Source organism: Lytechinus variegatus, chromosome 9, assembly GCF_018143015.1.
Source record: "Lytechinus variegatus isolate NC3 chromosome 9, Lvar_3.0, whole genome shotgun sequence".
NCBI lineage: Eukaryota > Metazoa > Echinodermata > Echinoidea > Temnopleuroida > Toxopneustidae > Lytechinus > Lytechinus variegatus.
The window spans coordinates 9,339,653-9,353,949 of NC_054748.1; the positions used below are offsets into that span (position 1 = coordinate 9,339,653).

General features: G+C 36.4%; 1 protein-coding gene across 1 annotated transcript; it reads right to left on the bottom strand.

Annotated features, from left to right (window-relative positions):
* Positions 1–4,336: 4,336 nt before the first annotated feature.
* On the bottom strand, positions 4,337–13,285 carry LOC121421277 (multiple epidermal growth factor-like domains protein 10). The gene is made up of 8 exons (XM_041615943.1): positions 13,238–13,285; positions 11,915–12,035; positions 10,052–10,156; positions 7,319–7,489; positions 6,767–6,940; positions 5,740–5,913; positions 5,171–5,350; positions 4,337–4,350 (listed from the first exon to the last, which is right to left on the bottom strand). The coding sequence occupies exons 1-8, from the start codon at positions 13,283–13,285 to the stop codon at positions 4,337–4,339; spliced, it is 987 nt and encodes a 328-aa protein (XP_041471877.1).
* Between the last annotated feature and the right edge of the window lie 1,012 nt (positions 13,286–14,297).

Consider the following 14,297-nt stretch of genomic DNA (forward strand, 5'->3'; position numbering starts at 1 on the left):
CCCACTTTCGCTTTTCTTATGTTTCATTTCTTCCCGGGGGGGGGGGCCACTTCCATTCACGAGTGGATACCATGCGCGACCATTGGGTCTCGAAAAGCACCCTAAACACGTAATTTCCATATTCTGAAAATGCACCCCTTAACAAGTACTGGCGTGTCAAACCCTACCCTTAACAAATATTGGAAACAAATCGATACTCTTGGCAAATGTTCCCTGAAATTAACCCCTAAACAAGTACAGGAATGTTTTATTGTTACGGGTCCTTTGGTTGTCGGCTTTACCTTATTTGGCTTAGTACGACCCCACCTTCTACACCTAGCGCAAATAGGACTCTAAACACGTAGTGTTGGGGCAAAAAGGACATCCTTTATAAAACATTTTAATTTTGTTTTATCATCCCCGCAAATTCGATCCTAAACACGTAATTTTCCTAGCGAAATAGATACCCTTTTTTCATTATTTTTGTGTTTTTGACACCCTTTTCACGTTACGTACGTAACGTGCCCTATCGTGAAAAGGACATATCCTTTTTACGTGTTTTTTTGGTCGCGCATGGTATCCACTCGTCAATGTAAGTGGCCCCCCTGGGATTTTTTCATACACGATCCGTGTAAATGATGTGTCTCCATTATGATGAAACAAGTTGCGGCAATAAATAACTAATGCAATCAATCAGTTGCCGATCTGATCGTTTTAGTTCTTGGTAGAAAAAATGAATAACTCTTACTTCATATAATAAAATACATAAGAACAACTGGGGATATGACATCATCGGCCAATCTAATGAATATTCATAAAGACACGCCTAGAACTGCTTCCCCGGAATACTACAAATCCTTAAACATGTTAAAGGTCAAGTCCACCTCAGAAAAATGTTGATTTGAATCAATAGAGAAAAATCAGATAAGCACAATGCTGAAAATTTCATCAAAATCGGATGTAAAATAAGAAAGTTATGACATTTCAAGGTTTCACTTATTTTCAACAAAATAGTACGAGCCAGTTACATCCAAATGAGAGAGTCGATGATGTCAACTCACTATTTCTTTTCTTTTTATTGTTTGAATTATACCATATTTCAATTTTTACGAATTTGACGATTAGGACCTCCTTCCCTGAAGCAAAAAATGTTAAAATAATGGAATTCCACGTGATCAGGGAGGAATGAAACTTCATTTCACATGACAATGACGAGAAAATAAAAATATTTCATATTTCATATAATAAAATACAAAAGAAATAGTGAGTGAGTGATGTCATCAACTCTCTCATTTGGATGTAACTGGCTCGTTCATATAACTATTTTGTTGAAAATAAGCGAAACTTTAAAATGCAATAACTTTCTTATTTTAAATCCGATTTTTATGAAATTTTCAGTGTTATGCTTGTTGAATTTTTCTCTTTTTATTCAAATCAAGTTTTTGTTGGGGTGGACTTGTCCTTTAAAATTCAATAACTTCGTTATTTGTTATCCAATTTTGATCAAATTTTCAGCATTTTGCTTTGTAAATTCCATCCTATTTATTGAGATATTAATGTCTCCAGCCTGGACCATCCATTTAATTGATTCAAGAATGGCAGGATCTTACCGGAACATGTAGGAGGTGAAGGGGAGAAGTTCCCATTATTACAAGTGAGTTCTGTAGTAGTAATGCCCGACCCAGAAGTGTATCCAGGCTCACATTCTATGATGACAGTAACATTGTGGTCGACGGTAATGTTCATTGTCTGATTTGAATTCGGTACCCCTTCAAGATCACAATTTGCTGCATGGATAAAAAAAAGGAGGAAGATCATGATAGGGTCGTGTGGTCCAGTGGTTAGAGCATTGGACTCATAATCGCAAGGTTGTGAGTTCGAATCCCTACTCTGCAATTGTCTCCACTTTGATAAAAAGGTCCAAAGGATAATATCTGTCGTCTATAAGGTCAGCCACTATGACTGATTAACCTAGATGTAAAATGTTTCCTAGGTAATTGGTTATATACCAGCTTGGCGTTTACCAGCAAAAATGCTGTCCTGCCGAGTTCCTACGGGAGTTACCATAAACAGAAACAGAAACAGATAGCAATGAGTGCTATCAAGTCGTGTACATTTATATCCACGATGGAAGCGTGATGAGGTAACAAAGCTTTTTTTATTTCAACGTTGTTTTTTTTTAAATAGATATCTGTTGAAAAACATCAACAGTCCAACGTTGGAGGACATTTTTCTATAATGAAAATAAATACTTAATTGGGCATTTGAAATCAAAGTCATGACTTTATATGAACCAGGTCAATTGACAATGCTTTCTGTGGGACTTATTAGGTATTCATTGACATAACTTCACTGTGAAAAAAAGAGTAAATTTACGTTGGTCATTTTTTTGTTGGGTAATATATACGTTGGTTATTGTTTTGTTGGGCATTATGTGCCCAATACTTAGGCAAATTTTTACTCTGCCGCTGCCAAAATACAGATGTCCAATTGTTGGGCTAGTAATTGCCCTGCTGAGTGGTAAATGTTGCGAAACTTTACGATCACGAGTTGCGCTTGCAGCATGCTACACACGGTCGATAAGATATGGAGGAGCTTCTAGATGACTGGGGGCTGGGGAGCCTCGCTGAAGTTTCATAGATGAGTTGCTTAAACGTTTTTTTAATTTTTTTTATTTTAGACTTTACGTTAAGCATAATTTGTAAGGAATTTGTCAGAATAGGCCTACATACATGACATATATCTGACGCTGTTTTGTTTTTGCTTCACTCACTTGAGATATGCACTTGCACTTGTATGCAGCGTTATTGTGCATGCAAAGCACTTTCGGATAAGGTCTCCGGATCGACATCAAAACCCCAGTCAAGTAATGACCATTTGTTGTGTAAAGCAAATGAAAAATGCCCAACAAATAGTATTATTGATTGCAGGGAGGGATCATAATAACTCAACAACTTAGTAAAATTATGCCATTTTTCTTGGTGATTATTAAAGGCCTTGCCCAGATGTTGGGTTAATAACTTTATTAAAAAGTTGGGCAAATTAATGTCCCCCAAAATGTAGTTCAAAATATTACCCAACAGTTGGGCACATTAATGCCCCAACAACGTTGGGTAAAATATTGCCCAGTAGTTGGTAGGGTTGACTATCGGCCCAACGTTGGGCAAAATGTTGGGTAAAATATTGCCCAATTTTTTCACAGTGTTGGACCACCATATTTAAGGAGAATGAAACCATTGGAACAAGATAGCTTGTGTGAAAACAGAAAAATCAAAGAAACAGATCAACGAAAGTTTTAGAAAAATCGGACAAATAATGAGAAAGTTATGAGCATTTTAATGTTGCGATCACTAATGCTATGGAGATAGCAAATTGGCAATGCGACAAAGATGTGTGATGTCACTTGTGAACAACTCTCCCCTTTACTTTAGTATATATTTCACTAGAATTGCCTCTTTTATCACATCTATCCATAAATCATGTGTTCTGTCTACATGAGGGCATGCAATACATATTTTTTAAGAATACATCATGGATAAAGAGTTTGTATCATCATAAGAAAAAGCAAAAAGAGACATTTTGAGGGTATTTTATAGTCCACCAAAGGGAAAGTTGTTCATCAGTGACATCACACATCCTTGTCGCATTGCCAATGTGAGGATCTCCATAGCATTAGTGATTGCAATATTCAAATGCTCAATACTTTCTCACTATTTGTCAGATTTTTCACAAACATTCTTTGTTCTTATTCTTTGATTTTTCTGTTTCTACACAAGCCTGTTTGTTCCAAAGGTATCGTTCTCCTTTAAGATATTGATATTGAATTTAGTGTTTTGATCTCTTTCATCGCACCCTGCCGAAATCATGAAAAAGCTGAAATAAAGTAACCTGACAACCTCTCTTTTCGGTATTCTATGCACGTTTTTTGCTTATTGGAAATATTGCAACATTCCATAGGCCTCTTTCTTAATAAAAATCCCAAAGAGCTGGTGACGTCATCGGTTTCCCATTTGCATTCCGACCTGATGAATACCGTTTTGTAGAATTAGGCAAAAATTGAAACATCTCTTTATTCATTCGTTTTGATTATCAACAATAAGTATTATATTCAGCTCGTTTGAATGTTCTATTTCTAATTCAATGCACTCTATGTCAGGGTGCACTTGCTAGACCAAAGTTACAAGCTACAATAATCGTTTCGTCATGGTCCTATGAATTATTGATTGGTTGATTTGAGAAAGGAATCCGATCTAGAAGCTTTTTTTATGGAAAGGAAAAAATGATACCAGGGCATCAATCTTAGAAATATGATAATAATAGCGGCATTCATTTAATATCGGGTCTGGACCGGATATTTCTAGGATTTGGCTTCTATTTTCACAAGGTATGAAGTGAATTTGAGGGGGACATTCGTATATTTGACTGCATGTTATTCCCCCACCCCCCGGGGGGGGGCACTTACATTGACGAGTGAAAACCATGTGCGACCCAAACACGTACAAAGGATGTCTTTTTAAAGATAGGGCACGATAGTACGTTACGTAATAAAGGTGTAAAAAACACTAAAATAATACAAAAAAGGGTATCTATTTCGCTCGGAGGCTACGTGTTTAGGGTTAAATTTTCGATTGTGTAAAAATTTTAAGATTAGATTGTTTTATAAAGGATGTACTTTTTTCCCCAAGAGTCAACACTTCGTGTACTTTAGAGTACGATTTGGGCGAGGTTTGGGAGGTGAGGCTGTACTGTACCCATTGATGTAGGTAAAGGTAATCGACGTCCGTGACTTAACAATTATTAATATTGCTGATCTACTTGTTTAGGGGTTCACTTCAGGGTATACTCGAGTATCGTTTTGTTTCCAGTACTAGTTACGGGTAGGATTTCATCACACGCCAGTACTTGTTGAGGGGTGCATTATCAGAAAATGGAAAATACGTGTAACTTTGGGTGCTTTTCGAGACCCCATGGTCGCGCATGGTATATACTCGTCAATGGAAGTACCCCCCGGGTGATATTCTCACAAAAGCGTCTGGTTAAACTGGACCTGACCTTGTGGAGTGGCCCTATTTCCGAATGGTTGGCTGACGCATAACCCGATGTACTACCTAAGACCAGCTGGCATCCAACAACAAAAGTATTTTGGGGATCTTTTTATTTTTCACCATTTTCAAGATCGAAAAGATCTTACCATAACAGACTGGAATAGATGCAGACAGTGTCCCGTTATTGCAAATTAGCTCCGTTGTTAAAGTGTCCATGCCGGTGGAGTAGCCAGTGTTACAAGCTATAACGATACTTGCATCATGCTCCAATATCGTATCATTCACTGTTAGATTTGAGAAAGCAACTCCATGTATGTCACAGTTTTCTGTATGAAGAGAGAGAGAGAAAAAAAGGATATCGGTTTAGCAAAATTTTGACCGATGATTCCAAGAAGAATTATCATTGAATCAGTTCGGGCGCGCCAAAAAACACACACTTGCTTGGGGAATAATTTTGGAGAAAACATTGCAACAAAATACAAGAAACATCTTTGAGACTTAAATGCCCAACAAAAGGAGCAAACACCTTTTAGGATTTGATCCTCAAAGAACTAGAAATAAAACAAATTGTTCAGCTCTCAGGTCAGTTAATTTCATAAAAACCCCATAAAGACAAAGTGGGCATTCAACGCAACAAAATACTTTGAGGATTGTCACTTTGAGAAAATGAAGTTATTTTTATTTTTCACCTAATTCAAGATTGAAAAGATCTTACCATAACAGATTGGAAGAGGTGCAGAAAGTGTCCCGTTATCACACATGAGCTCTGTTAGCTTGCCCATCCCGGTGGAGAAACCAGTTTCACAAGCTATAACGATACTTGCATCGTGCTCCAACTCACCATTCATTGTGTGATTTGAGAGAGGAATCCCATCTATGTCACAGTTTTCTGTATGAAGAGTAAAAGGATATCTGGGTAACGATCCAACCTTTCACACGTTAAAAAAATCGTAATTTGAATGCTGATTCTAGTGAAAAATCAGGCTAATGACGAATTTTTAGCACGTGTGAAACCAAACTAGAACATGATCAGAATTACGAACCCTAATCACAATCACGAATTCAAATTCTACTCCGAAGGTGAATTCCAGTTAAGTTTCTCTCAAATTACTATACGAAATTTCGTGTGAAAGGCTTGACCTCCAACACATCTTTGGGGGCGGAGCTTACGTGACCTTTTAAGCACTTCCGTAGTTAATACAACTGTCATGCACTCATCGTAGTTTGTATTTGCGATCGATGCAGTGCTTTGATATTGACAAGAAACCAAGGATACATATCCGCCTTCGCGCGGGAATTCGAATTCAAATCAGTCGAGTGAGCGTGTGAAAGGTCTCAGTAATATAAAGACGAATTGCAATCATCATTACAATGATGATTCAAGATTCACGTGTGAAAAGGCCCGCAATTACGACAATGACAGCTGAATTAGCATTGAATCAGTTATAGCGCCAAAACACCGCTTGCTTGGGAAATATTTGTAAAGAAAACATTGCCACAAAATACAACATGAAGAAATATTTATGACAATGAAACGCCAAGAAAAGGAACAAAAGCCTTTAAGGAATAATTCTTAAGTACTAGATATAAACAATTGCTCAATTCTGTCAGCTAATACGATCTGAACCCCACAAAGACAAAGTGGCACATTCAACAAAACAAAATAATTTGGAGATTGGCACTTTGAAAATGAATTAAGTTTTGTTTATTTTTGACCTTATTCAAGATTTAAAGGGTCTTACCATAACAGACAGGAGGAGTTGGAGAAATGGTCCCATCATTACACATGAGCTCTGTTACAATGCCCGTACCGGTAGAGTTGCCCATGTTACACGCTATAGCGATACTTGCATTATGCTCCAACGTATCATTCATAGTTTGATTTGAGAAAGGAATTTCTAGTATGTCACAGTTTGCTGTATAAGGAGAAGAAAGAATATCGGTTTAGCAATATTATGAACAATCATTCCATGCTGAACTATCATTGAATCAGTGAGCGCCAAAACGCCACTTGCTTGGGGAAATTTTTTTAAAGAAATCATTGTCACAAAATACAAGAAATATTCATAAGAATTAAATACCAACAAAAGGAGCAAACACCTTTCAGGAATTAAGCCTTAAAGTATACTAGAAAATAAATAATTGCGCAGTTGTCCAGTCAGGTGATATTATCAAAACCCCCAAAAGACAATGTGGACACATTCAACAAAACGAAACAGTTTGGAGATTGGCACTTTGAAAATGAAATAAGTTCTATTTATTTTTCACCCTTTTTAAGATTAAAAAGATCTTACCATAGCAGACGAGAGATTCGGAAAGTGTGCCATTATCGCACATGAGCTCTGTCAAAGTGCCTTTGCCGGTTGAGTAGCCAGTGCCACAAGCTACAACTATACTTGCACCATGCTCCAACGTTTCATTCATTGTATGATTTGAGAAAGGAATTTCTAGTATGTCACAGTTTTCTGTATCAATGGAGAAAAAGAAAGATACCTTGGTAACTATATTTCAAATAAATCCACTTATATTCTATTGATTATAGCATGATATTTTAACAATGAATAGAAATAAAAAAAATACTGAGAGAAATGGTTTTGGAACTTTTACAAGCCTTTTATTCGTTTTGATTCATCATATTCATATTCATCAGATTCATCATACAAAAAATGTCATGAGAAAAATAAACAAACATAAGTTTTGTATCAAAGTTATTTCATGACTAAATGTTGAAAATGGAGGAATCTACATATTACTTACTTTTATTGTCCAACTCTAAAGCAAGTGCATTGCAATTTCAGAAAGAGGCGTAGAAATTAAAGTTGGAAACGGTGAATCGGTAATTATGAAAAAAGATTCAGTGGTTTACATTTTTCTTTTATAACAAAATGAAATTGGTAACATTATTTTCCCCATCAAGTCACACATTTTCTATAGATTATATCATTATTCTGAAACAAGCTATACAAAAACAAAGGTAATATATACTAGGATGAATGCTACCCCAAAAAAATGTTGATTTGAATCAATAGAGAAAAATCCAACAAGCTTGAAACCGAAATTCTCATCAAAATCGAATGTAATATGAAAAAAGTAAAACAAAAAATAAGTTTTGCAAATGAGAAAGTTGACAGAACCACACAATCCTAAAACAAAGGTAATTAAACATTTGAAGGGAGGAATAAAACTTTGTTTCACATTAAATTGAGGTGAAAATTATGAAATTTAATATAATGATATAATGAAATACAAAAAAATAGTGAGTGGGTGACGTGATCGGTTCCCTCATTTGCATACCGACCAGGATGTGCTAGCCATTGTGTATTTAAACGAAACTTTAATATGTCGTTATTTTCTCTCTTTTTTTTAACATCCGATCTTGACGACACTTTCGATTTTATTTCTGTTGGACTTTTCTCCTTTTTATTCCAGTTAGCTTTTTATTGAGGTGGAGTTGTCCTTTAACATTGAACATCTCATTTCTACCATTGGTTTACAATGTTTTGTATTGGGTTTATTCAACGATGGTAGAACTCCACGGTGTAACTGATTTCAAAATTGGTTTGATGTTTCTGACTTCAGTCTTTCAAACAGAGGGCCATGCGTGCGTTTCAAAACGAATTTATCTACATTTATTTTATTTCAATGTTGTCCGTAATGTCCCTTATTTCTAATTAACATTCATTTCAATGAATCGGTTTCCATTACGTAAAAGATTGTTTATTTCATTCGATCTCAATGGATTTCAAAATGATGATTTGCACATTGCGAATTTGCGATGATCTTAAACTATAAAACTTTGCAAAAGGGGCGGGGGATTCAGAATGCAAAAATGTAAAGTTTCCTTTGGTTGTGGGTTTTTTTCTAAAGCTTTGTTGAAGATGATGCCCCATATCCCAATGGTATCGTGGTGTTGCCATTAAGCTAGTATGTCCACATCTCACGGACGGTCGTTTATGAAACTAATTGATATTTTAAACCAATAGGTAGAGCAACCTCGTACATTATAAGTTAGAGATTTCCATTTATTTCCAATTGGTCTAATGCCAATCTTCTAATTACACACACGTCTACTATCATTTGGTCTACCATCGGCCCGTCCACTATCTACATGGTCTAATTGCCATTTCGTCCACTCACCATTTCGTCTAATAACTTGTTGGTCCAATAGCCATTTAGTCTATCAACCATTTTGGTCTTATTGGAAAGTGTTACTTAGGCGAAATGAATGAAAAGAAAATTCGGTAGTAGACCAACTGGTTATTATACGAAATGGTCATAGACGAACTGGTGATATTAAAGACGAAGTGATTATTGGACCAAATGGTAGTTAGACGAAATGTTTATGGATGGAATGACATTAGACTAAATGAAGGTAGACCATATGGTGAGTGGACGAGTTGGCAGTGGACGAATTGGCCGTTTACCGAGATTTTGATATCTACCTAATAGCGAGTTTTCTCTCAGAGACGCGGACTGAAACTTACAACACAGTAAATGCATTCAACTGCCGGTCAAATCACGAAGAAGACTTTGACGAGGGTCGGCGAAACAGCAGTTTCGTCCGCGAATCTGGACAAACGACGCATTTGCGATTTTCGTCAGCTCTGAAACGACACGTCGATCGATACTGCTGCTCCTATTAACCGACACTCGACAGGGGCCTGACTTTTTTTTTTTTTTTTAAAGTGGATGCTGGTCTGGAAAAAAAATCGCTCCGAATTAAAATAATTTTGTCCAATTTATATATTTTAGCATACCCACCTCAGCCCCCCCCCCCCATCCTCCAGGGGCAATAACCATCGAAAAAGCTTCGTTGCGATTTGACTCGCATTTCCAATGCATTTGCTGCGCAATAGAATTCATTCCGCGCTGCTGTGCGACAACTCATCATCTTCTTCGAGAGATTTTAATTTCAATTGGAATGCACATTAGGGAAAAAAATCTAGTTGAAATTAAGTCACCTTAATAATTTCTATTTGAATGTGCGACAAATATGTAAATGCCATCAAAGTAGAAGGATTAATTACCATTTTCGCAGTTTGTGCCTGTGAAGTCTGATGTACAGTTGCAGGTTGATGTACTGGCGTTACAGGTTCCTCCATTCAAGCAATCGCTGTCCATAGAACACGTTGCTATAAATATACAAGGTATAAAATGGCAGAGAGTCTAATTTATCAAGGAGTCAATTATTGTTCGTTATAAAATCTATACAACTGGACTTCGGGGTATTCTGATCAATAAACCTAGGTTTAACCTTAATATAAACTATAATTCAAAACTACACTCCTATGGAATGATTAAAATCCATCATTTATTGTTCGAAATAGAAATATAAATACTACAAAAAATCGTTTATTTATCGTTCAAAATAGAAATAGAAAAATTCGTTTTGCCCAATATTGATCGTGGGTCCTGCTAGATCGACGAGGCTCTATCCCTTCAATCGTTGAACACCAAACAGGATTGCAGCAATTCCCGTCTTTTAACGTCTTTTGGTGTGACGCGACCGGGGTTTGAACCCCGACCTCCCGGTTGTAAGACGAACCCTCTACCAACACACCGGTGATTTTAGGCTCCATTATATTCAGGTGATTTATAATTATGTCAATCAATTCATTAAAATTAATTATATTTTTTTTATTTTGGTCCCTTTTCATGTCTCGATTGATTTCTTGAAAACTTTTTGCACGAGGCTAAAAATAATCTTTAATGATGATGATGACACTCCCTAAATAGTGTGGTGTATAAGTTAACCCAGGTATTAAATCCTTGCCATTTCTTCAACTTGGATATGTCTTGTAACAGGAAATCATCAATGCAAATTGCTTGACATCATAATACAAACAATAGTTCATCTGTCTGTTCAAACTTGAATAACACATTTGACATGTTTGAGTATAATCAAATAGCGCCATCTTTCGGTATTAACTTTTTAGCCAGCTGTACATGGCAAATGACACGTCACTCCACTTTGTCCATGTCGGTAATTTAATAATTAGGTCAAACCTCCATAATTATGTTATAATTGACGTTTTATTATTATTATTATAAAGGCCTTGAGGTCTAAGGGCCGAACAGACCTTGTATTTTCGTTTGGTGCCGTACCGTGAAATATTCATACAGCTTCATTGAAGACGATCATTTACAAAGCTTTTTGATAATCAGATCAAATATAGCTTGAAATATAAGTGAGCCTTCTCTTTTGTGTTTAGTTATGATATGAAAAAAAGGTTTTGTGTTCAATTATAATGGTTTTCTGAGTAGGATGGTCAATGTGCAGTTGATTTATCATGCGCAGACATTACTGTCGTTTCACGAACACACGCTAAACTCTAAACACAATTTTCAGCATTTCTGGAATTTGTTAAGCTAAGTAGTTGCAATGGAATTTAGACAATTATTTCATTTTGCCCTTAATAATAATAATAATAATAATAATAGGCATTTATACAGCACCATCTATCTAAAATTATTCTATTCCGAGGCTCGATGTTATGATTATTATTACCTCGGCTTTAGCTCGAGGTGCCTTTCAGCGCTCATGCAGTCAATGAATTAATCCTGCCGGGTACCCATTCACCTCACCTGGGTCGAGTGCAGCACAATGTGGATAAATTTCTTGCTGAAGAAAATTACGCCATGGCCGGGATTCGAACCCACGACCCTCTGTTTACAGTCAGAAGACTTATTCACTGGACCACAACGCTCCAACGCACTTCACCCCCCCCCCCCCAACAAAAAATTGTCTTTCACAGACTTTGGAATCTGTAATTTTCTTGATTTCTATGGGAGACCTGAATTAATATGATCAATTTGTCTTATCATGGGAATCTTATCAATCAAAAAAATCCTTGGGGACTAAGGCTATGAATAAAAAATAACAAATGTACCTGATACTGTTTGTGCATGATGAACAAGAAACACAATCACGGCGAGTGCAGCAAAGAGATTCACGGACCCCATACTGAGGGCGCCCTTCTGAAATTTCTCAACCAGATGCAGTCTCCGATTCTGTGGAAAAAAGGGTAAAATAAAAAAATATCTGTAAATAGTTAAAAGCGATAGTATTGATAAATGATAATAATATTAATATGCAACAATACCATGGTTACATTTGCTCTTCGGCGGCCGTGCGGCAAGTCGAAAACAGCAGTTTTAACATTTTTGTACCAGCTACATAGGAGTAGAAATGAATAACAAGACTTAATCGACTCGCCGTAGAGCAACTGTGACCCAAGGTATTACGGATCAAGTACAAAATTGCACGGAAACTGGCTGGGGATAGGATATTTACTGTAACTGCTTCAAAATATTGGAATAAGTTACCTATTTTAATCAAACAATCACGATCTCTCTCTTTATTGAAAAGGGGACTTTAGACATTTCCTTTTTAATGTCCAGAGTTTTAGGATTGCGATTTCAGTATTCTCTTTTATTCTTGTTATAAGCGCTTTGGGCCATTTTGGAAAAAAGCACAGTACATAAATGATGATATTAATGATGATAATAATATTGATAATGATAATAATATTGATAATGATAATAATATTGATAATGATAATAATATTAATGATGATAATAAAAATAGTAATAATAATAATACAAATGTTTCGATGCGCGAAGCAATAAAGATTTTTTTTAGAGGTACCCCCTTTCTTACGAAGGTTTTACGGGAAAATGTTTCATTTGATATCTTTCAAAGATTTCCTATTCCTTGACGTCAATTATCATGATTGTAGAAAAATGTACTATTCCATTAATTACGTCACAGATCATGACGGCGCTGGCAGTAATCCATGCATTGCCACCACAAATTCTCAATTTCATTTCTTCGTTCTGCATTTAAAATACTCAAGTTCATAGTACTTTCTCAAAGAGCTTCCTATTGCTCCCCCACCCAAAACTAAATTAAATTGGCCTAATTTTTCTCGCGTTCGCTCCACTCCGGCGCTCAATTTATTTTAAAAAATTCTCGTGACAAAACAGGTGCGTAGTTAGGGGGCGGTGGGGCGGTCGCCCCCCCCCACGCTCCCAAGAAGAAAAAAGGGGGAGGAGAAAAGGAACAAGCGAAGAGTATAGTATGTTTTTTTTTCTTCTGTTTTGGTCAAAAGAATAAAAACCTAAAAACGACAGTTTCTCTTTTTATACAAAATTTATCTTCCGCGCTCCGCGCAGGAAAAATACTAAAATTCAAATTCTTTTGTTTCCCACACCTTATTTTCTACTCCGTTTTTTCCTTCCCGGCTGTTGGAATCGCACATTCTTGCCAGAATTTATAAAGTATATATGGGTGTAAAGAGTATATAAAAAGTATTTTGTTTCTAATTGCATTGACACAAAATTTGGGCTGTTCCGTTCGGAGCGGGTAAACATTACAGTCACTCCCCGAGTCCCCAAATGCTTTTTCCTCCGCTTTTCAGCAAATTATTTTATTTGCATCAAATTCGTTCCGTGCTCTATGCAAAAGGATGTACGATATTAAACGTTATTCTATATCGCTGTACATCTATCTCCTGTCTCACGCCATTAACTTGAAACTTTGAATATCAATGATGAAGTTTCTTAATACTCCTTTTCCACTAGGGCAGGGACAGCGTCAGGACAAGGCGCGGAATGTAATAATTGTAATCCGCGACCCCTCCGCAACCTGCCCGGACATTCCTGGGAGTATCCGCATGCTGTCCTAAACCCTTCCTGGTGTTCGGGAAATCAAAATTAGTCCGCATCCAAATTTTGGTCGAGACCACGTTTTGTAAATGAGGAAAAGGATGGGTAATTGGATATCTTCCTATATTAAAAATGCGAGCGCAATAACCTCAATAAAGATGCGTGCGAGTGTTTAGATTTTGACCTAGAATCTGGACATTCTGATTCAGTTTTATTGTGCGAAATACCTTATTAATATCATTTTTATTTTACAAAAAGAGTAATTACAGATAGTCATTATCTTGCTAATAACATTTTCATTTTAATAATGCGAGTGCGAAGCGCGGGCTGAAAATCTTTGATATTCCGTTCTAAAAAAAATGTGAGTTTAAGGGATATTTCGAGCACTGTATAGGAAAATTCTGAAGTAGATAGGGTTCGCGCTTGATTAATGATGGGAATGTGAAGCGTAAGCTGATATTTTGTTATTATTACGTGTACTTTGACGTGCGACCGGAACATTTTAAGGATATTTTGTCATCATATGGCTATGATAAATATCTCCCTATACGTCTTCCTAAGCGCGAGATGAAACTTGTCGATATTCCATTATGAAAAATATGACAA